Source organism: Ambystoma mexicanum, chromosome 11 (assembly GCF_040938575.1).
Source record: "Ambystoma mexicanum isolate Mex_15411 chromosome 11, UKY_AmexF1_1, whole genome shotgun sequence".
Lineage (NCBI taxonomy): Eukaryota > Metazoa > Chordata > Amphibia > Caudata > Ambystomatidae > Ambystoma > Ambystoma mexicanum.
In genome coordinates, this window is record NC_090934.1 from 1,272,605,366 (window position 1) to 1,272,631,698 (window position 26,333).

A 26,333-nucleotide genomic window follows, 5' to 3' on the forward strand; every position below is an offset into this window, starting at 1 on the left:
ATCTGTGCAAATTGAAGAAATCGCTACTTGGATAAAGTCGCATTCTTATGTGATGAGCTTGCAGGATTCCAACAGAGACCAAAATACAAGCACAAGAGACAAACATCCACAGATTGTACATCGGCAGTACCCACCTTTTCTCAAATAATATGTTCCGTGGAAAGCCCTATTCCTGCTAACACTGAGCCTAATTCTTCATGGATCAGCGTGGATAAACTGCCATCCAGCCCGCAATCATTGCCGGTGGTGGAAACGTAGGATTTCTTCCATAAACGAGCCCGTCAAATGAATCACCCGAGACATCTTATCTCGAAACCATGTCTAATAGCCTCTAAATCAAGGCGTATAGCGAAGGCGAAACCACGACTCCCAACGATTGATCTCACTCAAAAACCTACACCTGAAATTAATCAAGCGATTGCTATTAAACAATTGGTGGACACAACAAGTCAAACTTATGCACCGTCAAGTGAAACGCAATTGACAAGTGTACTTACTGTGGCACCGATTCAAACGCCAACTTCAACAAGTCAAGTCACAAAGGCGCACCGCAAGATCAAACGGTGAACTTTGCGGTAAAAACTGGAAGTCACTCACCGCTTGATCACTCACCGTTAAATGCCTTGGTGGCACCATCAGAAGAAACATGGGAAACCCAGTTTGGCACAACTGCACCGCTAAAGAATGTCACGACAAATGAAAATCTAAGTGCTCCATCACAGCCGAGAGCCTCACCAAAAAAAGCGAGAAACTGAACTTACATCACTGAACGCTCGGATCAAATGAAAGCAGCAGTTGATGAATATTTATCTCAATGCCTAAACAACTGTAATATGGCTAACATCATGAAGGAAGCAAATCGGGAAAATCGCCAAAATATACAACGAACAGCACAATTTCCAACTTTGAATTATGAGGCACAAGCAGTGCAGCAAAATATACAACGAGAAGTAGAACCTCCCATCACGAGCTACGAAGCACAAAATCACAAAACGGTGAGCTTCAAAAAACAAGAACAAATAATGAATGAGACACATGAGAGACGATCAAAAAAAGACACAAAGAAGAACAACTTCCGAGATTACCATACATTAATATTTAAATGTCGAAATGCACCGTATGCAAAATACGATCTATGCAGATCGAGTGTTCTAAATGTCTTTGGTGAATTGCACGAACTGGAAGACATCGCATCATCAGATATCGATCAGGTGGAATTTTTGTGCGACAGTAATCTCTCAATTGTGCGTTTATGGATAAAATCTGGCCTGGTGTTAAATACCTTATGGCGAGCAAAGATGGCACTGTTTGAAATGGGCTTTGTATTAGCCCAAGATCCTGAAAGAACCTATAACAGCAATCATGACCAAAAAGCATCTCAAAAACAAATCCAACAGGATAAACAACCACAACCGGAGTTTCAATGCCGCTTTTGCAAATTACCTCCGAAGGCATAACCATTACTGACTACAATCAAACAAGATGTTTCATTAGCCTCCTGGAATTCAAGAGGCCATAGGCATTTACAAAGCGAAGAACAAAATTGCATAAATGATTTTGAAATTGTAGCCCTCCAAGAAACCTGGATGACGGGAGCCCCGATATGGGATCATCATGCTTTAGCACACATACCAGCAGTTGCCTCAATAAAGGGACGGCCGACATCGGGCCCATTAGTTGCGGTCAAACTCAGCACGGGCTTTAAACTGCATGCATGGGCTTCTCCAAACAGCTTCATGCAATTAGTTAAAATTTCAAGAAACCAGGTTGACATAGCCCTAATTAATTTATACAGAAATCCAGCTGCAATTTCTGATAATATCTTTTACAAAGACCTGTCTGGCCTCCTGGAGAGGATAAGTAAAACACCAAACATCACGACCACGATAATCGCAGGCGACTTCAATTTGCACAACATGACAGCAAACATGAAGAATAATTTTCAAGAAACCATCAGGGGTCAAAATTTCATGAAAGATTGGAATCTACATATCGCAAACGACTCTCTTCCAGGAGATATACCATCCCAACCAACGTGACAGAGAGGCGTGTCTGAAAGTACTATCAACTATTTATTTCTGTCTGAAGACCTACTCATGAAAGCATCCAAATTTGAAATCCTGAAACAATCGTCGAGCGATCACAATATCTCACTCCTAACTTGGCCTTGGACAGATACTCCATCTCAACATCGACATTGGATGACTCCAAACTTAATAATTAACAATACCAGGATACATTTTAGATGGAATCAAGATAAACTAAAGTTATTAGAAGGGGCTTTACAAACACAAAAATCACTTCCTGGATTCAAATCATATTTAGAAACTCTGCATATGTTCAAAGAAATACATCACATACATGCTAGTCAGCCAAAAAAACACAAGCATGTATGTGACAGTAAGCTGCACCAAGTGAAGACCGAACACAGAAGAGCTCCAAGATCGACTCGAATATTTCCCCCAGATGAGAAACAACAAGCCATAAGGAACATCAAATGTAAATATAAAAACTGGATACGTGCGTACAAAAGTTACATGTTCCAAGGTGACATTGAAAACTTCATGTCATTAATTCATACAATAAATACAACGCAAATATGGTCATTAGTTAATGATACAGTAGGCCACAGACAAGTGGACACAGAATTAAATGGTGTCTCGGAAATAGAATGGATAAATCATTTTACAAAATTATACCAAGATGTAAAATTTGACCAATATCAATATTCGATACAAACCAAGGCATCATGGAACCTTGAATGCTCCATTGACATCATTGAAGAACTAATAAGCAAATCATCATCATCACGAGCTGCAGGTCCGGATCAACTAAAAAACGACATAATGAAAGAACATACAAGATCTTGGGCTACAATTATAAACAATATATTTCATCAAGTCCTACGCACAAAAGCCTTACCTGCCTCGTGGTGTACATCGCTCATAGTCCCCATCTTCAAAAAAGGTGATCGAGAAGCTCCAGCCAACTATCGTACAATCGCGCTCCTGGACACACCAGGCAAAATATTCTGCCGACTAGTGATGAGGGACTTTAATCGTTGGACTCTTGAAACACAACAGCGAGACCCGAATCAGACGTGATTTGTGCCTGGTATGGGGACAGCCATAAATTTGATCACTTTGAATGCCTTAAAAAAACAAGCGCATTATACTAAAACATCCATGTATTTTGCGTTCATCGACCTCCAAGCCGCATTCGACTCTGTCTCTAGAGTCAAACTAATTAATAAGCTTATTGAAGCCAAATGTCCCTCTAGTCTAACTGATATCATTTATCTTTTACATTCTGATACATCTGTATGAATCAGACTCTCAATAATGGGTCTATTATCCGCCTCCGTTAGAACTGCCCGATGGCTAAAGCAAGGCTGTATACTTGCATCAGCCCTATTCAATTTTTTCATTCAAAACATCAAAAAGATCTTCAAAGAGGTAGAATCCGACTCCCCAAAATTGAATAATGTGGCTATACAAGCCCTTTGGTACGCCGATGACCTCGTACTTATATCAAAAACCCAAAGTGGGCTGCAAAAGCTCCTGACAGTCCTTACAGAATATTTTGATCAAAACGAATTTACAATAAATTTGAACAAATCTCAAGTTGTTCAGTATGTTCCTAAAATCAACCTGCGAAATAGAATGGTCTGGAAAATTAAAGATGTCAGTTTGAAAATTGTACACAATTATACATATTTAGGTCTGGCTTTTGATGATATTCCAACTGCCCATACGCAGAATATCATCGTTGTAAGTGAGGTGACCCCAGCCATATCACAAACCAGGCTAATTTTGTACAAATGTGGCAAGTTTTCCATCTTTTCTGCCATCCAATATTGGCGACAAAAAATCACGCCTACAATCTTGTATGGCCTTGAACAGGAACTTTCATCGAAAACTCCTTCTTTGAAAAACTAGAAGCTAAGTTCTGGCGACAAATACTAAGAGTCCCTTTATGTACCCCAGGCCCCTGGTTAAGATATGAGCTGGGTCTCACATCCTTGCATGCTAGATATCATTGGCAATTATGTGCTCTGTTCCGAAAATGTTTAACGTACAACAAAAATAACACTCTGCTGACAATAGTGGCAAACAACATGTTCCATTCTAAGCATCATTTCATACAAGAATGGATAAATAATGTTATAGTAATTTTGGCCACAGCAGAAGTTTCATTAGAAACTTTGATCAACAATTCTGATCTTGCCAAAAAAAGAATCTTTATGCAAGATTGGATAGCCACGCGCACAACCTGTCTTACCTACAAACATTTCAACTCACAAGCTTATCAGGATTAAAAAATTGGAGCAACAGAGACATATCTGTGTAAAGCACCAAACCCAAAAATATGCACAGCAATTCTACGTCTGCGCCTGAACCTTTGGCCGATGAGGGACATACTAGCACAGCGCAAGCAACTTCGTCAAGAGGATAATTATTGCCGATTTTGTAATAACCTATGTGTCAAAGAAACGCTTGAACATCTTGTAATGAAATGTAGTGCGTTGTGTAAACTGAGAGAAGTGTACTTTGCAAAACACATGTTTGATATGACGTATGTACTACCGCAACATAGATGGTCAAAGATACTAACCACACAAAATATGAGTTTATATATAGCCACTACTAGGGCCGATTAGCATATTAACCTCATAGGATGCAATATCATTAAGTGCTAAGTATGCTCTATGTAACTGTTAATAACAACCTCTGGTGATAATGCCCTGTTGAGAAGCGAAACCTATGGCCAATCTTTGAAATAAGCAATGCAATGTTGAAACTGTGCCATGTATAAGGTTGAAAAATTTGAACAAAGGATCAGTTGATTTTATTGCAATCTTTTCCTTTTTTACAGTTTACAATTTCTAATTTTACTTTTTCTTATTTTCCTTCTCTTTTTCTATTTTGTTATATGCCTTCTTATGTGTTGCTTATGTATCTATGTATGTATTCTCTTGAAAGTTTTTATGTCCTTTGGCTATTATATGCACTTTTAAACAAATTTTGTATAAATTGAAAAGTTGAGCAATCAGCTAAATCAATAAAAAAAAAAATAATAATAAGTAGGTTTGAAGCTAGATCGGTACATAGGTCCACGAGCAAAACACAAAGCGAATGGTCAGGAGAACCATCGAAAGAAAGCAAAATATATAAATGCAAATGATGATACACGCATGCCCTGCATGTCGTCAACCATATCCAAGCTAAAGGCTGCAGATATAAGAGGCTGTCACTAGGTGGGTGAAAGGGATTATATTTGAGCTTCGTATGTTAATGAGCGTTGTTCCAAGTTTATTGCAGGTGAAGAGCCAAAAGCTATGGCTACACATGCATAGAAGCAATATAGAATCAGTGGTAAAAGTGTAACTAAAAAGTAATGGAATTTAGTACCCATTAGTTCCTACGCACTTCAACCTTTATATATGATTGCATTATTTCTTCATTTATTTTTTGGGCATTTTGTAGAACGCCTCATTACTCAATGCCTTTTCAAAGCACAAGGGAGGGTAGGGGATGGGAAGGTTTAACAAGGTAGAGGGAGGAGGTGGGCAGAGAGAGCCTAATGGGGTCTTGCAGATATACCATCTTTGCAATGTAGAACACATTCTTGAATAACCAAATTCATAGTGTGTATGCGCAGGTTACTACAACAGTTTAACAACTTGGTTTACAATAACTGCAAGGGAAAGAAACCTTGAAGGGGGTATCTCAGTGGTAAGGGTCTGTAATTTTGCAGGTAAGGAAAGTGCAACTCTTGTAATTGTAAATGGTTATTTATAACGCACTTAATACCCAGAGGTTTCTAAGCATGTACTCAGGGATCAATCCTGTGTTGCTCCACGTGATCTTGCTTCCAAGGTGAGCACGTTGCCCCTGAGCTCTCCTCCCGGGACTAACTGTTGCAGGCCTGTGGGATCAGGGGAGGAGGGAAGGGTTCGGTGTGGCTCAGGGAAAGCCTTTCTAAAGTGGCTCAAAATGTGCATGAAAAAAAGCAGTGGAAGTATGTTCCCTACTGGCCTGCCCCCGCACCCAGACAAACCCAATCACCACGCCCCCTCCCACGCGCAATCCAAACCCCCAAACAAACACACTTGCTGTTTAAGGGAACGTTCAGTGCAGTGCACTCAAGTGCAAGATTCAACTTCTTCCTACACTTTTATTTTAAAACTAAACCATTCTGGAACGGTTTCTTTTTAACATAAACGTATAGGAACGGTCAAATTTAATTAAAAAATGTATAGGGGCACCACTCCCGCCCACTTTGACCACTGCTTTTCTGAAAGGGAAGCTCTTTGCGTCCCATTTGCGGTACTAACATTCCATGTTCAATGTTTTGGGTAGATCGCTCCATAGTCTGCCTGCATTAACAGCACCGAATCTTCCTCTGTAAAGCCGGGTTAGGGCAATCAGTGGAAGTGCGAGCAGGTTTAAAAGACTCAGCGTCACGGATCGACAACACGTCGATGTTAGACGCGAGTCGATAAGGGCCGTAGGGAGATGCTCCGACAAGAAGAGACTGACTGTGCTCCAAAGGCAATGTGGGCCATAAGCCTTATACCAGAGTTCTTCAACCTTTTGTTGGACTACAACTCCCATCGGCCCTCACCAGGGAAGTCAATGACGCTGTATTACGGGAGTTGGATTCCAAACCACCTGGAGAAGCCTGTACGTTACAGATCCCTGTCTCGTACATTTAAAAACCGGAATGAGCGGGAGAAAGCCGGACTCCATATAGAATAAAGGGGAAGGAACACTTATGCTGGGGTTCCAAGAGTTTCTAGGGGTGTGGGGAACGGTATCACAGGCCCAATTATAGCCGATTAGCAGGGCAAGCAGCACCCAGGGTGGTCAACTGTCCTGGATTTTGCGGGATTGTCCCGCAATTGGGGACTCTGTCCTGCAGTTTGCAGAGTGACTGTGCAGGACGCAGGTTGTCCCGACTTTCGTCAGGACAACCTGCCTCCAGCACAGCCACTCTGCAAACTGAAGTGGCCATGTACACAGCACGGTGCTGCCATCTGCTGCTTTCTTTCTCCGGGCAGCTCTGCAGCCCTGGCTCCTTTAGAGCCTGCAAGTCGAGCTGTAACGCTCGGACAATTGCCTTCATTCAAATGCTAATGCTTTGTTCCTGGGGTCTTGATGGTCATGTTTGCAGTTAAAAATCATGACCATCACCTCCCAAGGACAAAGCATTTGCATTTCAATTAAGCCAGAATTAAGATCCATTAAAAAAAATTACATTAAAAAAGTGGTGGGCCAAATGTGAATTACGTGACGTCATCACCCCCTTGTGGGGAAGTGTCCCTCAAAAGACTATCAAAGAGTTGGCCACCCTAGCAGCACCCCACTACCCAGACTGTATTGCAATGGGAATCATGGCTTTAAGTAGGCTAAAGCATGGCTCTCAACCTTGTTAGTGTCCTCTGATATTGAAACGCTCGTCAAGCAGGAAAGTGGGTAATTTTGTGGTCAGTTCTGATTTCCTCAGAGCCCTGCTGCAGTTTCATCCGTTTCCAGTGACAGAGGGCCATCCTCCTGTGGGTGGGGGGAAGGGGGGAATTGGGCGCACCCTGGGTTTCAACATAAATGCCTAATAGCAAAGTGACCTTGAGTGAGGCTTCTAACAGATGTCCCGCCTTCTCTCTGCAGCTATACGAAGAGGTCAGGAAGAGCCTGGAGGAGTGTGACGTAGACGCCGACGTGGACTACTTCATCCAGAGTAAAAAGACTGGGACGGAGCATCCGGGTAAACCAGACAGAACCTTTTTGTTTGTTTGTAAACATTGTTTGGCTGGTGCTAGAATAAAACAATGTTACAGCTGCCCCTGACGCCAACTGCAAAAAGGCACCGGGCCATCAATTTCAGGGCACAAGTGGAGGACTGACTCAGGCCGGCCACTTTTTGCAGAGGGTGCACGTTGCTCACCACCACCCTTTGTGGGTTTAAAGAATAAAATAAAAAAACACAATGGGGGCAACGCACTCTCCTTGGAAGCAAGAAAATGCAGAGCAACACAGGTTCGATCCCCGGGTCCATGCTCAGAAACCGCTGGGTATTAAGTTATAAATAACCAATTACAATACGTAGCCAGCAATGTAACAGGAAATGCTTTTCTCCTGGCAAATCAGTATTTGTCCTGTGTACTTTTTTCAAATGGGAAAGAAGAGTTGAATGAAATGTACATATTTCACTCTACCATATGCTCAATTCCTGTGTGCGCATGCCAGCGTCCCCCCACTTTTTTTTTAGGACATTGGCCCTGATCTGACCCAAAAACATCAAACCAGGCCCCAAAGGATAGTACAGAGTGCTAAAAAAAAAAAAAAAGCCCACAACCACTCTCTGATTAAACTTTGAAGACCCTAAAAATGCAGGGATCCACAATTTACCATTCTAAAGTTGTGCACAAATCAAACCTTTTAAAAAGCTTTTGTAAATTGGAAATAACATGTAAACTCCTCCCCCCCACAAATCGCAGTGAGTCTTTTCGTGATAAACTGCTTGGGTATTAGCCGTGGTCACATAGTTGCGAGGAATTGTGTCCAACGTTGGGCCAGTAACATTGGTGGAAACTACTAGCTGCACAGCCCACCAGTTCATTAAATGGACACTTTGGCCCCATAAACTCTCCCACGCAGGCCTGTCTGGCTGACTTGCACCGTTGCCCTAAGAGTCAGTCTGAGCCCACCGAGAAACCGCAAAGGTGGACGCAGTGTGTGGTCGTCTGTGGTGAACGTCATCTTTGCCCAGCATTGCAAAAATCCTTGCTCAGGTCCTGTTGTAGCAGTCCCCAGCCAAAGCACGAGCGTTTCAATACCAGGATGTCTTGAATTTATTTATTAGGACCTGTATATGCTAAACAGGAGGCAATTCCAAGCATTCACTGCCTACTTTGGATAGAACTATTTCAGCGTGTTGCTCCAGAAGCATCCATATGCTTATGGAATTAGGAGGCTAACCAAAGTAGGAGGTGTGATTTGGCATTTCGGGTTGAGGGTCAATTGAGTGAATCCAGTTTGGTTATGGAAAAACAATGCCAGATTATTTGGAAACATAACAGTAGGAACTGGGTCACGTATGATTTATTCTAATCTATGTCTAATTATCACACGCTTTTTGTTGATGGCTCTTTTGGTTGACCCCAACTGCCCCCACCCCCACAAGCTGATCAACCTTTCTACATTTCTATGAGCAGTTCATATTCTAATTGGTTATTTATAACGTGCTTAATACCCAGAGGTTTCTAAGCCCGGACCCGGGGATCGAACCTGTGTTGCTCCGTGTTGTCTTGCTTCCAAGGCGAGCGCGTTGCCCCTGAGCTATCCTCCAGAGACAATAATGGTCAACCTTTGCAACTGCTCAACCTGTGTCTAATGTCATTACGTCCTTGCCATCCACTGCCCCAAAGTCTCTCCTTCCCACCCTCACTGACGACTCCTTGTCAGGGGGCTTTCCCCTGGTGCCCCCCTTCATGCGCCTCACCTGTTCCATTTTTCAGTCCTCTTCTCTGTACTCCAGACTTGCTACGCCAGCCCAGTGTTCAAATATCCCCATCCACCCTGTCCCTTGGCCCCACCTCTCTCCATACCCTCTCCAAATTCCCCCCTGCCCTGAATCTTCAGAAAGCAGTTGATCGGGTGGGCATGTCAAACAGGTTTACTGGGCTACAATTTATGGCTGTTGACCAGTTTTTTGACAACTAGTACTCCCAACTATAATTTGGAAATCGCACAGGAGACCATTACCAATTTGCTCTGGATTTCAAAGCTCAAGGGTTATTCAGAAACCTCCTTTTTTGTTTGGGGTTTACAACAGTCAGCAGATGAACTATTCTGTTTCTCATCTTTGAATGACCTTAGAATAACTTCTGAGGCATATGAGGTGTGCCGTTGAATCCTCCTGCGATTTAGACTTGTTCCACTTCCTAATGCCATGTCAGTGATGAACTATGTATCGGCAAGCTTCAGTAGGATTTGGGCTTCTTGGATGACAAAGGCTGAGCACATTAATTGTCCATTCCAGTTCACAATTGAGAACTAGGAGCAAGGAGTTGAGGTTTCCAGACCCGTGGGGAAGGCCCTGGACTTCTTAAATGCCTTGAGAAAATAAGGCTGCATGCCGTCCTTGAGGTCTCCATGGGATTCTCCCGTCCCTCAGGAGCGTGCATACAGGGCATGGTTTTCTGAGTATACTCCTGCTAGGCACCAGATTTTGATCTGGCCAGTCAAGGTTTGCACAGTCAGCTGGATCAGGGGCATGGTCCAGGTTAAGGATGGTTTAGGTCTACTTGATTGAAAATATTTGACCTTTTCCAATCTGACCTAATTTTCTTTGGTTGTTTCTTTGGTCGAAAATGCTTGGGGAGACCCCCAGCACCCTCCACCCACTTCCTCCTACCTTAACCTATTCCCTTACCCCTCCTCATTTATTTATTTTATTTGACCGAAAAAACAATCAAAAAAATTCAGTCAAATTGAAAAGGTCAAATGTTTTTCGATCAAGTATGCTAATACTTACTTGATCAGTTCCAAGCATTCTTACATTAGCGTTGCGCTGCTTTCAAGTGACCTGTATGTTGTCACCACTATCAAGGATTTCTTAGGATGTAAAAGACATTTTGCAAACCAGGACCCAGAGAGCTGAGGGGGCAGTTACCTTGATGACAGTGTGAGGGAGGGTCTTTGGAAGGATTAACGAAACCCCATCCCTCAGTTTTGGACTCCCTATTCTTGTCAAGTAAACCAACTTCAGGCATTTGTCGAAAACAATGAGATCCTTCACAGCCAACAGTCAGGATTCTGAGCGGCTCACAGTACCGAGACAGCGATGCTAGATCTCCAATCCCACATGCTAAACATAGTGGAGGATGGAAAAACAGGGCTCCTAATTCTATTAGATCTCAGCGCAGCCTTTGACTTACTGGATCACAGCCAACTTAGACATGCATTAGTGAGAGGAGCAAACTGTTCCAAAGAGGCAATCAACTGGATATCCTCCTTTCTCTCAGACAGGGAGTCAAAGGTCCACTGTGGGGATAACTTCTCTATTGCAGAAATTTTTTTGCTGCGGTGTACCGCAAGGAGCCAGCCTGTCACCGCTTCTTTTTGACTTGTTTATCAAGTATCTTTGTATGATCCTGGAGGAAATCTGTGCTTTTTCACCATTTACGCCAATGATACCCAACTAGTCATAGAACTAAGTGGTGACTACACCCAAGACAGTACCAATGTAAAAAAACTATACAAGTTACTTAAAATATGGGTGACCAACAATTGGCTTGGTCTCAATGCTAAAAAGACAGAATTCAAGATTTATGGGACCAACGCAGCTAGAGCAAGACTGAACCATCAATACGAGTGTTTCAACATCAATGAGTCCCAAATAAAAGTTGTGAACAAAGTCAAAACTCTGGGGATGCGCAGGAAAGCATCACTGAGCGCAGAGTCGCAGGTCATGCATTTGACTACTGGGGATGCAAATGGAAGCATCACTGAGCGCAGAGTCCCAGGTCATGCATTTGACTACTGGGGGTGCAAATGGAAGCATCACTGAGCGCAGAGTCCCAGGTCATGCATTCGACTAAGACCTGCTCATATTACCTGAGACTCTTAGACAGAATACGCCCCTATTTAAGCGAGGAAAATTGCACTACAGAAGCAAGAGCCACCATATAGTCCAGGTTGTATTACAGCAATGCCCTGCTACTAGGAGTAAACAAAAGGCACATTGCAAAATGTCAAACAATACAAAATAGAGCTGTGAGAATCATCAAAGGAAAAAGGAAAACAGAACACATCAGAGAAGATAGGAGAAATCTACACTGGCTTACTATCACTGATAGAATTCAGTTCAAAGCCCATAGGTGCGTTCATCGGAAATCCCCAGCATATCTCAAGAAGAAACTGGTTACCTATGTACCAAGATGGGCTCTCAGGTCCGAAGCTCAGGGTAACCTCATAACAACCATTTTCAGAAAAAACAACGGACTCTGCAAAGCCTTTCTCACCAAAGATGCAACCGTATGGAATAACCTCCCACCACAAATAAGACTAGAGCTCTCAAACAGTACCTTCCGAAAGAAACTGAAGACCCACTTGTTTAGATAACTCTCTTAATCCTATCCAAAGGCCGCCTGAAAATCTACAGACTAATGTTGTCATGTGACCTGTGTGTCTAATGTGATTTGGCTGTACATGTGGCACCCTGATGCCTATGGGCTCTGGCGCGGTTGAAATAAATAAATAAATAAAATCTTGAATCCTTTTGGGGAGCAGGGTGTAGAGTAAAGTGCTGCCGCTATTGGAGACCTTTCGCAGTGAAGTGGTTTCATGATGGAAACCAACCTTTCTGAAACACCTCTTACAAATGGAAATTAACCTTTTTTCCCTTCCTTTTTTCAATTATCTCATCTTACCACTACTTATTAATCCTGAAAATAAAAACGAGATTTGTAAGTTTAAGAAAATGGCCACATATAATCATAGAGGTTGGTTATTACACCCAATAGACCTGCCACAACCTTGCTGGATCGGTCTAGTGTTTTAGCCCCATCATTTAGCAACATTGCGCACCCTATAGGCTTACAAATATGGTGTGTCTCTTGCACCAGTTTAATGCTACTAATTCCATCTAGTTTACCCAAACCCAACACATATCCTGTAGATCTAACAAATAAGTATTACATCCTAAAAAGGGCACATTCTGACCATGGCTGGCTGATTGTATTATTTCACAGATCCCTCCTAATTTAGTTTAGGAGGAATTGCACAAATTGAGAGACAAAAGGTTGTAAGAATCTGGATTTCCTTTCAGGGAGACAGATTTATCTCTGGGCATAGCCACGCCCCCTTTTGGACCAGGCGGGGTATGTCTGATGAGATGGTAGTGATTTCTAGAGTTCTTTTCTCAAGTTATTTACACCTGTGCCCTTGCAGCTAGACCTTCAGCCCTGCAGAAAAATGAGGCAAACCCTTCACAATGCTTTGAATACGTCAGTATAGTTGCAATGCATACTCTTTTTGCCAAAAGTACATAGTAGTATATTGCATGCATATTTTACATCATTATCATGCAATTTGTATTGGCATTACAGATCTTTATTTTGTAGAATTATCAACAAATGTAGATTTCCATTGTTTGTTAGCTAAGGTGTTTCTGATTTTCATTATTTTTGCCAAATGAGTTGTTTAATTGGGGTCCCATCTTAGTCATGCATCTTCATTTTCAATAAGGTTGTATTGCATTCTTGCACTAATAAATAAATACTGCATGTTTGCACTTTTGAAGGGGCTTTGCATTCTTGCACTATTTTCGCACCTACACTGTGTGGCGTTTTTTTTCCTTTCATTTCTTAGTGCTTCAGTCTGGATGCATATGTTATACCTGATGCCTTTCCACGTTTATGCTCTGTGGGGCTTTAATTAAGAGTGTCTTGTAGATGTAGAAATCCTTGCTCTGAGAGCTTGGACCGCTAGATTCCCCCTTCCAGTTCTATAGCATATATTTTTTTGGTCAGTGATTTTCCTGCCTCAGTGCTTCTCTGTGAAGGCGATGGCTGTGGCAATGGCGATGCACATTGATAGACATTTGTGTGGCTTCTTCTATACCAACCCAAGACATTTGTTAATCAGATTCAGACTACAATTCTATTGTTGAATTGATCAGTCTGTTTTATGGTGGGCTTTTAACTAGACAGAAGGGCTATATATATATATATATGGTTTGACGGTATTGTGGAACCCTTACCCAAGAACTCTCCCTCTAACCATTCTATCCAACATCCATGGGTAGTAACCCACCTCCAGCAGACTGCAGCCAAATTCTACAGAAATGTTGATTTGCCCTGATTGAATGGGACCCTCCATATATTTAGGGGCACACAGCATTTCCTAAATCCATCACAGGACTTAAACATTGATCATTACATCCTCGTGTTATTGCAAGATATATTTATACATTCATTGAATGAAGGGTGAAAGTAACTTCCCCAAGACGTGTTTGTCATCAGTGATTGGCATTGATATGGATTATTCCAAAATATTGCTTTTAAAAAAAGAGCTCATCCACTGGATAAATGGTCAGTATAAGGGGTTTTCTCTCTACAGAAAAGAGGTACGGCAATGGGGGCTAAGTTACTCCCCAAAAACATGAGTCGGATATTCATCCAAGGGTTGAATAGAGACCTTGATGAATTGCAGAGCAAATGCATGGAAAGTCCAACATTTAGTGGTCTCTTTTTACACTGACATTTAATTCTATTTCACACCTTCTGCACAGGGTGTCGGGTAAAGAAAATTTGCATCTGCTGCTATGTGTAGTATTGTATCTGTGTCACCAGTTCTGCAGTGGACCTCTGTGAGTCTGAGATTTAGAAAGAGCAAATGTGAATGAACTGTCTTGAAAAAGCGCACTGAACTCCTAAGTGGAGTGCCAGTTCTCTGACTTCTTTTTAAATGAGAGTCCCAAAAATAAAAAGATGAACACAAGTTGAAAGGAGCAAGTGGTTCACATTCTCAGGGATTTAAAGGGTTAGGGTTGCGCGACTCGCTGATCGTTCCATAGTTTTGTGAGTTGTGTGGCATGTAATGGTGCTGTTCGGAGATCAGACACATGGCTGTTTTGGGCATTTATTGACATAGTATGGACTGTGATGAGTAGGAATGGCAAAGTGAGAATGCACTAATTACATGCTGCTAATCTTCATCGCACTGTCTTGTAGCATTACACACTCCGTTCCCTCCCATACGGTTCTATTACTGCTTGGCACAGTAAACCAGAAGTACCATATGGAAGAAGTTATATCATATCCAAAACAGATGGAGGTGTCATAGTAAAAAGGAAAGGGAAGAAACGCATTTACCTGTCTCCCAGATACAGGCTCATCTATCAGTAGGAAAGACAGTGATGATTATAGAGAGGAAGCAATATAAAAAAAATATAACCGGTAAGTAGCACAGGGGCAGCGCGCTGGTCTTGGAAGCAGTGGTTTGAATCCCGATCCGTGCTTAGAAACTGAACTCCAGTAGAGTATTAGGCGCATTATAAAAAAACAATTAAAATTAAATTCATTCCATGTGAGGGAGGGTGGCATCCGTGGGCAGATAGAATGTTATTCTCATGTCGTTGTGGTCTTGTTGCAGCTCCCATATTGTACGAGAACTACTATGACCGTTTGTCTCCTGGAAGCAGCAACGGTTTGGCCGCACCTGGGTGCAGTCCCATGATCAAGAAGTAAGTAAGATGCTTCTCGTGTGCAAGATTAAATGTCTATGAACAGTGATGAAAATGGAAAAATGATAAAGTGGGATTATTCTGGGTGGGGGTGGAAGGAGCGGCAGGGTGGTGATGGAGGGGGAGGCTTGTAGAAAGTGTAGAAAAAACAGGACAAAATTAACACTACGTTTTAGAGAAGTGAAACATGCACAAATTACATAATAAACCAACCTGACAATATAGTTGGGCAGCAGGTATAGGAGTCTAGGTTTATTTTCCCCAACCTGAATGGAAGCCTACAATTACAAGCCTACAGAATGATGTGAGCCTAAAACATTCTCCTCTGGAAATAAAATGCACTTGATTGTAGTGATTGTTTCACACAGCTCACAGCTTTATGCATTCCTTCCATTTTTACATTTGCACCTCTTAAGCGTCTTTAGACACTCTGAATTATCCACTAGATGCTGGCTGTGCAGCCATCTAACGCTAGATTCACTTTAATGTGCTTAAGTTTAGAAAGAAAAAGAGAAGCATGAACAGAGCTCTTTTAAGCTCCGAATGTCACAACAGTTGATTATTTTGGGTAAAGGATATCATGGACAGGGATGCCACCAGTGCCTTTCAACTCTGCCAGCTCACATGGACCTTGAGATTCAGGGAACCCAAGCTGCTGCCATCATGTTGGCAGTTTTATCACAACGCAAAATTCATCTTTAATTCAGTACATTAAATGTGAACTTTGCAGTGTGCACACTACAGGCAGTCTTTGCTGGTGCCCTCAGGCCTTTGCCTTGCAGCATTCAGCAGTGTTCTTATCAGCTTGCTGCCTTTTAACTCAGGTTCCAACTACATTACCACCTTGCTGATAAACATCTTAATAGCTTTTCAGTGGACATTTAGTGTTTCAGGGCCACGCTTGCTGTGTTTCTTTCTTCTGTGAAGAGGTAAATGAACCTGTCTTATAGTCTTCAGCTACTTGCTCCTTCCCTCCATTCCTTTATCTCTCCATTATAAACTATGGACCCCCACAGACCAATTTTACCAGCTGTAGGCAAGGGTGCCCTTATAAATAATTTAGAAATGGGCCCCACGAGCCGCAACACATCATCATCTGGCCCCGATTGTGGCAGTTCGGTCATGGGCTTTTGGATTCCCTGGATACAGAATCCATGATGACAATTTTTGCGGGATTCGGAAATCCGGGGAAACCTGCCAAAATTCCAAAGTGTCCATGACCGAGTTATGCGAGTCACATTTTTAATCCTTGTTTGATTTCCATTTTACAGTTATTAGCTGGTTAGAAATCTTGCGCGCACCACTTTCCCTGGGAACAAGACCGTGCCATGCATTATGGGTTTGCAACGCTGCTTGTGTCGACTTAGCCTTTCACCTCCACCAATCACCAAGGTTGAGAAACTGAATTCCACATTGTGTGGATAATAATGAGGGTAATGAATATCATTGGTTACCAAGTGATTTTAAACTGGATTCCCAGTGATAGCAGAGCTAAATAAAACATTTGTATTTATTGTATGTATGGTTTATTCAGACCTTTATACAGTCAAGATTATCAGCTTTAAAAAAGAGCAAATATACAATTTCTAATTACAATTCTTAACAATTCACTACCCTTAAAGATACTAAATTATCATTAACTAGAAATATGATTATTGATTAATATTATTGTGTTTTGACATGATGGTGGACCGCACAAAGTAGCTTCAACAGATGCCTACTAATGTGAGGCTCACCTTTTACGCACCTTACTTGGAATTTCATTTGGATCCGTTACTTGCTCGGTGTTTTGCCCTCACTTCGTCTATAGTGTTCACCCGATATAACATTTCCTTATTTACTGATATTAGCATTGGCAAAGTGTGGCCATCAAGAGGAAATTCTAATTTCTTAAATGCTTGGTCATATTTTTGCCCAATACAGTATTTGTTAATACCGACAGAAAGCTTCAAGAATGACTTCTTTGTTAGTGAGCGTGAATGTTGATCTTTCCTCCTCTTTTAGATGTGATGTTGATCTTTCCTTCATTATTCTTCTAGCCCTATTTTGGTGCTCTAGAAAAAAAGGCATATATGAGAATAAATAGGCACTTGGCAAACATTCCAGGAAAAATAATATGTCTGTCATTAGAACAGAAAATAATCTAAGAAGGAGCAGATGTCCTGCCTCGACGCAAGAAATGGAAAGATAGAGGCAAGAGCATAGGACATAGATCGTAGAAGCTTGAAATCCAGATCCGTCGAGTAATCGTATCATCAGCAGTAATGATTTCACCTGTAGTATCATGCACATCAAACAAATTTGGAACAGTTGACACATAAGCTGCAGCTAAAGAAGATTTGCATGAAATATTTCAGATGAACCCCTGTGTAATTTTGAGAGATAATTTAATTAAGTGTATATCAAATTTTCTGAAGACGGCTAGGCAATAATTTTCTTGGTACAAAAACATACTGTTACTTTGAAAGTAGAAGGTCCCTCACCCTCGCCATGTCCCGCAGAAGAATTGACCCTGAACCTTTCAAGGCTCCTAAAACATCTCAGGAATCCTACGTTTCTTGCAAGTTCCACGGTTGTAACCCTGAGCAAATCGGAAATGAGAGCTATTCCACTGAATAAGTGATTTTATCCTAGCCGAAGAAGTGAAAGGGAGAACAGATTATTGTTCAATAATGAAGAAATTAATTAAGAAAGTCTGACCACAACTGAAACATTGCAGGACAGGAAGCTTTGAGGAATTGGGTTAGAATTTCTGATATATTGTGTTTGTGTTTTTATATTTGAAGAGCCACCTGAGAAAACCAGAGTATAATATTGCAGAATTCTAAAATATAACTAAGATTCGTGAATATAAAAGAAAACACAATCCTAGCATAGGAGACCAGTCACATCACTTGGAAATAGACAGATTTTCAGACATTGTTGAAAAACTGACAGGAAGTAGGCCATTCTCAAAGCGGAATGGAGTGTGTTCCAAAACAAAGGCGCTGCGGCGGAAAAGCATTGGAACAGTGTCTGCATTTTGACAGCCTTTGTTATAGAAACAAAAAAACAGTGGGCTACTTCTTTGGGAAATCCAGAATTCACTTAGCAGCTGAAGGTTTGAAGAGAGATAGGGTGGTTGGCAAGGAATCCCTGGTTTATAAGTTAAACATCCTATCTTAAATAAAATCATTGATGTCATGGGGAGTCGAGTTAGAGTAGTCAGAGGTGGGAGTTATAGTGAAACTCCTTCCTCCCTTTAAACATGTAAGCGGCAGAACGGAACACAGGTTTTTAAAGCTGCAAGGCTTCATTAAAGATGTCATGTTTAACCAGCATCGCATTTCCTCCATCGATGTGTGAAATCACATGGGATTGATTTACTGAGCGGAATAGCTCAGTATGAAGAAATGGTCTTAATTTCCGTAGGAGAGGGAGGTGGCATTGTGCCAGCTGGGCCTTCTTAGCCACAAACACCCTAAAACGGCAATTTGGAATGCAAAAGATAACCCAAACCACTAATAGAATCAGAAAGAGGTGGCACCATGTCTTGATCTGCTAGTTCTAGCAGCCAATACTGTCTTAATGAGGCTGCTTAATCAGGGTGCAGCAAAAGGTACTGTGTCTATTGCAAGAAACCCCCAGACAAGGAGTGACTGAGAAGCTGATACCTACTTCCCTGAAGGAGCCATGGACTGAAAAGCTTTTTCCTGCAATGATTTTTATTTTCTTTAATTGATCCAAGATTGCACCCAACAATAAAACTGCATCTGTTAAAAAAAACTCAGTTCTATTGTGTGAGTGTGATGAATCAACTTATGGGGCATCAGTGGTCCATGGATGAATATCGGTTTCTGAACCATCAAACAGCCTGACACCTCTAGTACACCAGAAGGGATCCAAACAGAATGGAAACACAAGTAAATTATAAACCTCCTTGTCACATTTTGGTAACATGGACGGAATGGTAGGCTTTTCTCTGCAAGGTCGTGGAATGTTGGTTAGTTGCAACACAGTGAAAATACAATTATTACCCAATGATAAAAAGGACTGTCCAGTCAAGGTTTTATAAAAATATCTACTTTATTATTATCACAACAGACAGTTCTAGCACACTGCAAAATACAAACCCCCTATAAAGAAACACAGAGGACAGACAGTTTCACGAAGGAAAGGGATGCACTCTGGATACTGACAGGAGGGTAGTCGGTAAAGCAATCAGTCTTAACTGTTCAAGATTATTTTGTTTCAGCACCAAGGGAGCAAGAGGTCGTAAATGTCACTAGGGGCCTTCGGAGAAGGACCAGAGGGAAAGAACCATAATTTACCTGGTGCTTGAGATGATCTTGATGCTCGACAGCGTCGAGTCGGTTCCAGGATGCTTGGTAGCTCCTGCGACAGAGTTCAAGAGGGGAGACAGCTGTGGGTATCAGGTGGGCGACAGTTCGGCTAGCGAGGCTGGACGGGCGCAGGCTGGCCTACACAGCTGCTCAGGTCAAGAATCATTGGGCCTCATTAGGAGGCTGGTGGCCACGGAATGAATGGTGCTGGTAAGGGGCCGGCACCGTTCATTCTTGGCTGCCTCATTACGAGGTCTGCTGCGGGTTCTGCTCAGGATGCCTGGCCAGACCCGCTAGCAGACCAGGATGCTAATAGGTCCATCATTAACAGGCCCGTTGTTAGCATCAATCCTGGTCATTGGGACCCGCTAGCAGACCAGGATGCTAACAGGTCCATCATTAACGGGCCCGTTGTTAGCATCAATCCTGGTCATTGAGGATTAACTTTTACTGGCGCCCAGAAAAGGGCAATTACCGAGTCTGCAAAAGTCAGCATAACTCGGTTATTGCCCTTTTCTGGGCTCCGGTAAAAAACCATTACCGGCGGCAGTCGTGCCCTTAATAAGGGCCCATAATAAGGGCACGGCTACCGCCAGGGGCGTAATGAGGCCCATTGTCTCTGTGCTGGTTGGCGGATCTGGAACGCTGGGTGAGGTGTCTCGGACGGCTTTAGTGACTGCAGTGTGACAAAAGTCGGTGGTGCAGCCAGTCGTGGTTCGAGGGCTTGACTGTTTTGAAAATGTCCTTAAAAGATGGATGCTGGTTGACGCTTGTTGTGGCACTACTCATGGCTTCTTCGCAGGGCTCGTGTCGTCCATTAAGGCGGATGGCCTAAAGCTGAGGAGAGTGTTTGCAGGTAACGGCCTTGTCCTTTGATCAGAGACTCTCTGGCACTTTCCACCTAGGAGGCGTGCTGGCAGAACCTAGCAGGGCACGCTGTGCGCTGGCTGGTACCAGTTCTGGAACTCCTGGACGGATCCTCTGTGTCCAGTATCTCCCTCGGTTCACTGGGAGATGTTTAGGGCGGGGATCTTGCTTCCCTCTTGGAAATCCTGGCCTTCCTTTACTGGCGGAAGCTGTAAGGCAAACTGTACCTTCAGTCAGGGTCCTAATGAGTCCTCCTTCTTAAACCTTTTGAAGTCATCTGATGAACTGCTAAGTGATGAGCTCAGCCCTCATTTATAGCCAAATGGGCCCCAGTGATCGCTGCAGGCTAAGCCTACGTTAGTTAACCAATCCTGGGTCCCTACAAGCAATCTTCTGTTATGCGTGAGGTCAGAACCAGAGTGTTTTGCAACAGGAAAGGTAAGAGGTGACAACATGTGCTCCTAAGTCCCACCCATCTTCCTGTCTGTTGTAGATCAAAGTGTCTCTCTGGGTAACTGAGCCCTCTGTGGCTCTTGATCAAAGCGTAGGTCTCCCTTGAAGTTTGTGGTGAGAACAGACTTCTGTCTCCCTCAAATCACATACTTCGTCCCTCTGAAAGGGTTGCGCTGTGCAGGGGTTGCCTATGGTTAATAGTGGACCAAGACATGCCATTCACTGTCTTTCATACAGAGGGGTGGGAACTAGTTTCAAGATGACACATTGCATATCCAAGAGGTGTTAGCCCTGCCTTCCTCTTGTCCATTCTGCAATCAAGCCTGACACAGCCCTGTTCCCATTAACGCCTATTAGTATGTGCTGCCACCTGTAGTTTAGACAATAGGAAGGCAGATCTATGGAGCCTTTGATATTTTAATTAGGCTGCCCATGGCTGGAGGAAGATGTTGCCTTCCCCCTTCTGGAGATGCTTTGATGTACCTGTGGCTGTTACATTCCAGCTGAACATGACAGGGGAGGAAGGCGCCTGTAGGCTGTGTCCTCCCGGAATACACGTGACTATGCATGTGGGGAGCAGGGAAAATGTGTGTGCAATGGGTTGATTGCCCATCATTCACTTTCATTTCCAAAAAATAACTAAAGCACAGGCGAGTGCACACTACCTGTGAGGGTGGTCGAATTTCTCACAGACAGCCTCTCATTGATTCCTGGCGGCTTCTTGACAGGCCTCAAATTATATATATATTTTTAGTTTACACCATTGTGACATGCTGCAGCTGGTCATGATTTTTTCCACTTAGTGGTGGTGTGTTTACATTTGGTGAATAGACAGACAAATAAAATAAGGACCTGTGCCTTATAAAGAAACACCACTCCAGAGCACAATGTAGAGTTGCAGCATCTAAAGAGAGGGCAGCACTTGGCCTGGACACTGGGAAGTAGGAGGAACGTTGCCTAATGATATGTGAAGGGCGATATTTAAAGTGAGTGTTGTTTTAGAAGGCTTTATTTAAGGAATATAGCCCAAGCGGGGGGAGGGGGCATAAGTTAGACACCCAAGCAAATCAAGGGCTTTAATGTTAGCCATGGGGCATTACTTGATCAGTAATGCCCCCCCCTGCAAAGGTTATACTGCTTAATTAGTACCCCATCATGTTGTACCGGGGTACTAATAGTGTTTTTTTCTCAAGGTGAGAAACAGTTTCTCAACTTGAACTACATGTAGTCCCTTCTCCCTTTCCAAGGCAGCCATTTCCGGGAAAGCGATGCGCCGGGAAAACTGAGTGTTCCTGGCACCGGCGAGGGACTTCGGAGCATACGGTAAGTGGGGAGGGGTTGGGGCAGGTTGGTGGTGTGGGAACTGGGGAGAAGGTGGGGATAGGAGCACGGGGGTGCACTTACCTAATTCCCGGCGAGGTAAGGTGGCAGCCTCCCGCTCCGAGGAGGCTTAGAGCAGGGACTTAACTGTGCGGTAAAGAACCTGTTCTGAGCCTTCTGGTTGGTTGGGAACCAACCACAACCCCCTCGCTGGGTACTAATGTTCTATATATTGCTGCCATATTTATTGGGAGAATGATGTGCACTGTTCTTTATCTACCATTATTTTACTATTTATGAAAGTAGCTGCTGGGGGCTTCCACCCCTCTTTTACCATCTATGACCAAGAAAAAGAAAAAGGAGGCGTTTGCACACATCCATGCCTCTCTCGCTCGTTTAAATACAGAGTTTCAGGGTTTTTTAAATTGATGTTAGGTTTATGCATTATGTGCCCATTACTTATTGGCTGGCTTTCTGTTTAGTTACAGGAAGTTGCTGGAGTTCACTCCAACCTCAGTCCAGGTGGAGGCACATTTCCTTTTATTCCATTTACTTACAGTTCATTTCATCCAATAGCTGCATCTGCACAACAGCCCAGGGAGCTTAAAAGAACCCTGCATGCTCTCTACATGGGTGTGGATTCTTCCCCCACAGGTAGCTTAACATACCTTTTTTACCTTTGCAGCTGGCTCATGTCTCACATTTCACCATTGCAGGTGCAGCAGATTGCCTTACAATTAAAGCACAGTGCCCCCCCCCCCAAAGTCATAAACTAACTACTTTTTTCATGCAGACTGCTCAATCAGTTTATTTTTGTTTTTTAAATGTCCACTTTGTGGCTAATACTGGAACACTATGTAGAGGAGGAGCGAAGTACCCCCACACCACTTCGTCGCCTACATTACCTGAAACGTATGAACCAATGTATGTGATGTATACTGAACAGGTAAACCAGCAAAGAGAAGAGCGTGGACTCTGTGCAATACCCAAATGAATACCTATACCTAAGAGACTATGGGAGGTAAAGTACCCATTGAGGAAACCATACTTGCATCCAAGACAATATGATGGCCATTTGAATGAGATTCCTGAAGAAAGGCAGAGAAACTAACTGGCAAAGATGAATGGTGCCGTCATACAAAGTTGAATCGACACACATATAGAAAGATAACCAGACCAGAGAGGCAGACGATTTATAAATTACAAGAAGGTGCCAAGGATAAGTGACATCTTGGGATCAAGATGACGAGACTTATGCCACAGACCTGATGAAGATACTTAGTTTAAGCGTGTACATGAAACGCAACCAGCAAAGCAATCATGAAGCTAGCCACATGCTTTTAAATAGATTACACTGTGGCAAGCGCCAACATATACATATATACCTCTATAGATACATATGGACAATTAAAGGATGAATGTTTCCACTATGTATATAAGCAGTACTGAACGAAGCAGGAAGGGCTCATTTTAGTGTCGCAGTTGAGAAAAGTAATTGAATTAAACAGAATAAAAGTTCAGCTAAGGAGTTCACTGAGCCAAGAAAACCAAGGTCTTATCAACCTGTAATTGTCTGACATTGGATACAATTAACGTGAAAGAACAGAAGCTCCTGTTCAGAGAGGTCAAGCAAAAACAAAGATGTCAGAGGACTATTGAAAATAAAATAAAATACATGAAAAGACTCAATTTCATGGTGTGCAGTCATGTGATAGAAGGAAGTTGGACGAGCAAGATGATCACACCTACGCACGGAAGCCGGCTAGTGCCCATACTCCTTAAAAATTCTCAGAGAACAGTACAAACACAAGGCCAACTTCAAAGCACTAATTGACACTGGACCATTGAGGTGATGATGGATGATATTTTAATTGGTGGGAAGCTGGTGCTAAAACGAGCTCACCCGCACCTGGTTGTTCAGCCTGCATGCTGCTAAACGTAGGTGGAAAAGTACTGACTGGGGTTAGAAGCCAACTAATTGTAGGGGACCACATAGTTGGGGGTCCTATAGCTTGGGTAGCGAATGGGACGTCATACATTTCATGACATTCATAGTGGCCATTTTGAAGGGAGGGCTTAGTTGCCCCACCTGATGTTAACTATACAATTATTTCTCTCTGTTACTCTATACAGATATGGAACCTATGCTTAGTAATTCATTCAGAACCAATCCCATCTCCCGTTGGGTTTTTGTAGTTTGCCACGTAGGATGACGTTGGCAATGACGCAGGTCAATGCGTCAATTATGACCAGTTATGGATATAAGAACCCAGTTTTTTATGAAGTAGTTAGAGTATCGAGCGATTGCTGATGTTCGTTGTACTCCCTGTTTTAGATACTTGACATTAAAACAGATGAACTTTGCCAAACTATTTGTGTCGTCTTCATTATTGATGTATGAATAAAATCTGCATCCCCATCTATCTCGAGGGTACTGCTACTCATCTTAAAGGGCTCGACAGAGCCTACAGTTCAAATATTTAGGCAGATACAATAATGTACTTGTGATGGGCACTTTATTTCATGGTTGACTCACCCAGTGCTTATTTAAAAAAAAAAAAAATGCCAGGGCCCAAATATTTTCTAGCACTCCTGTGGCACTGCTGGTGGACAGTTGCCCCACCACTGTTGCCACCACCCCTAGCTGCCCCCCACAGCTTCGACATATTTGGGGTTACACTACAGCTCGCACCTGCTCATTGTGGTTGGTGCATGCACTGACTATCACCACTTTATGATTAAAGTGAGTCTGAGACAATAAGTGCTGGGGCTCAAAAATAAGTGCCAGGGCTGAGCCCTGGCAAACACCCCCACAATCTAAGCAATGGACTCCTCATGCCATGTTCTTTGTTCTATGAGACTGCACGGCCGCTTTTATTCTGGGGACCACCGTACTCGACACCACAAGTTGCAAATGTGTCTAGGTTTGCATATTCATACTCCCCGAGACCATTTCCTTACCTGCCTTAGATGGTGCATCAGGTGTCGCTGACCATGGCTCACCTGTCCCCTCCCCCACACAAAAGGCAATTTCAGAAGCAGCATTATGAAACAGCCCTGCTGTGAGCACAGGCAGCAGGCCACAGGGCCTTCCTGCCTGCACATGCATGCTCTGTGCACGACACACGTGGGTGCCCCACAACCAGGCACAGGTTCACACCATAGCCAGGACATTTACCCGGGACAGTGAGCAGCCATAAAGGCTGGTTTCAACTCTCATCAAAAAGGGGCTACTATATATATTTATTTTTTTAGTGCAGCCATTTAACACGCTATAATAAGGGGTGCAGTAAGGGAAAATAATGAAGTGCTTTATTTAGCAGTTGGCTGCTGAGTTGTAGTCTGTGGCAGTCTATTGTACTCTACAGTCTCTGCTTCTTGTGGGTTGGACTTAAAAACCGCGGAGCGCCCGCGTAGTTGGCTGCTGAGTTGCAGTCTGTGGCAGTCTACTCTACTCTACAGTCTCTCTACTGTTTCCTGCTTCGTGTGGGTTTGACTTAAAAACCCCTTCAAACCGCGGAGCGGCCGTGGAGTTGGCTGCTGAGTTGCAGTCTGTGGCAGTCCGTGGACAGGCGGGGCAGGCGCCCCTAAACCAACACCAACATGGAAGAAAGGCGAGGGGAAACGTCCGCCTCACCAACATCAGGAGGAGAAGACGAAGTTCGGTGGATGAGAAGCTCAAGCCAAACCTCAAGCCTTGTATCCCTCTGTTCTGACCTCCCCCACCCGCCGGTGCATCCCTCATTAAGATCAAAGCCTTCACAAAAACTGGGACTTTCAAACGTCAGCTCTCCGAAACATTTAGACTTTACGTCCGGCAAAGATGACTTGCAAGAAAGATATGCATTTGTACAAGGGCGTAGTTCAAACGCTCCGCCCGGAAAAGGCGCTCCCAGCGAAGGTGCTCGGCAACTTGGAGTCACCGCCGTTAAGGAGGCTAGCGGAGCCAAAGAGAGAAAATCGGCAACGGAGCAGGGAAAACCGCATGCATCCAAGTTCCCAGTGCAGCGGACCGAAGGGTGCGCGGCGAGAGAACAGCATGCGGTTCCCCGACCCCGATCGCCGGCCATAGCCCATGAGGACTCGCAACAAACCGCATTGCCAAATGGCCCTGAACTC

General features: G+C 43.2%; 1 protein-coding gene across 3 annotated transcripts in view; it reads left to right on the plus strand.

Annotated features, from left to right (window-relative positions):
• Positions 1-26,333, plus strand: part of PSTPIP1 (proline-serine-threonine phosphatase interacting protein 1) — a 378,052-nt gene that overhangs the window by 280,830 nt on the left and 70,889 nt on the right. For all 3 annotated transcript variants that reach the window (XM_069624738.1, XM_069624737.1, XM_069624739.1), the window contains 2 exons: positions 7,671-7,767; positions 15,162-15,252. In XM_069624738.1, the coding sequence (XP_069480839.1) occupies positions 7,671-7,767; positions 15,162-15,252 (188 nt within the window). The remainder of the gene's footprint in view (positions 1-7,670; positions 7,768-15,161; positions 15,253-26,333) is intronic.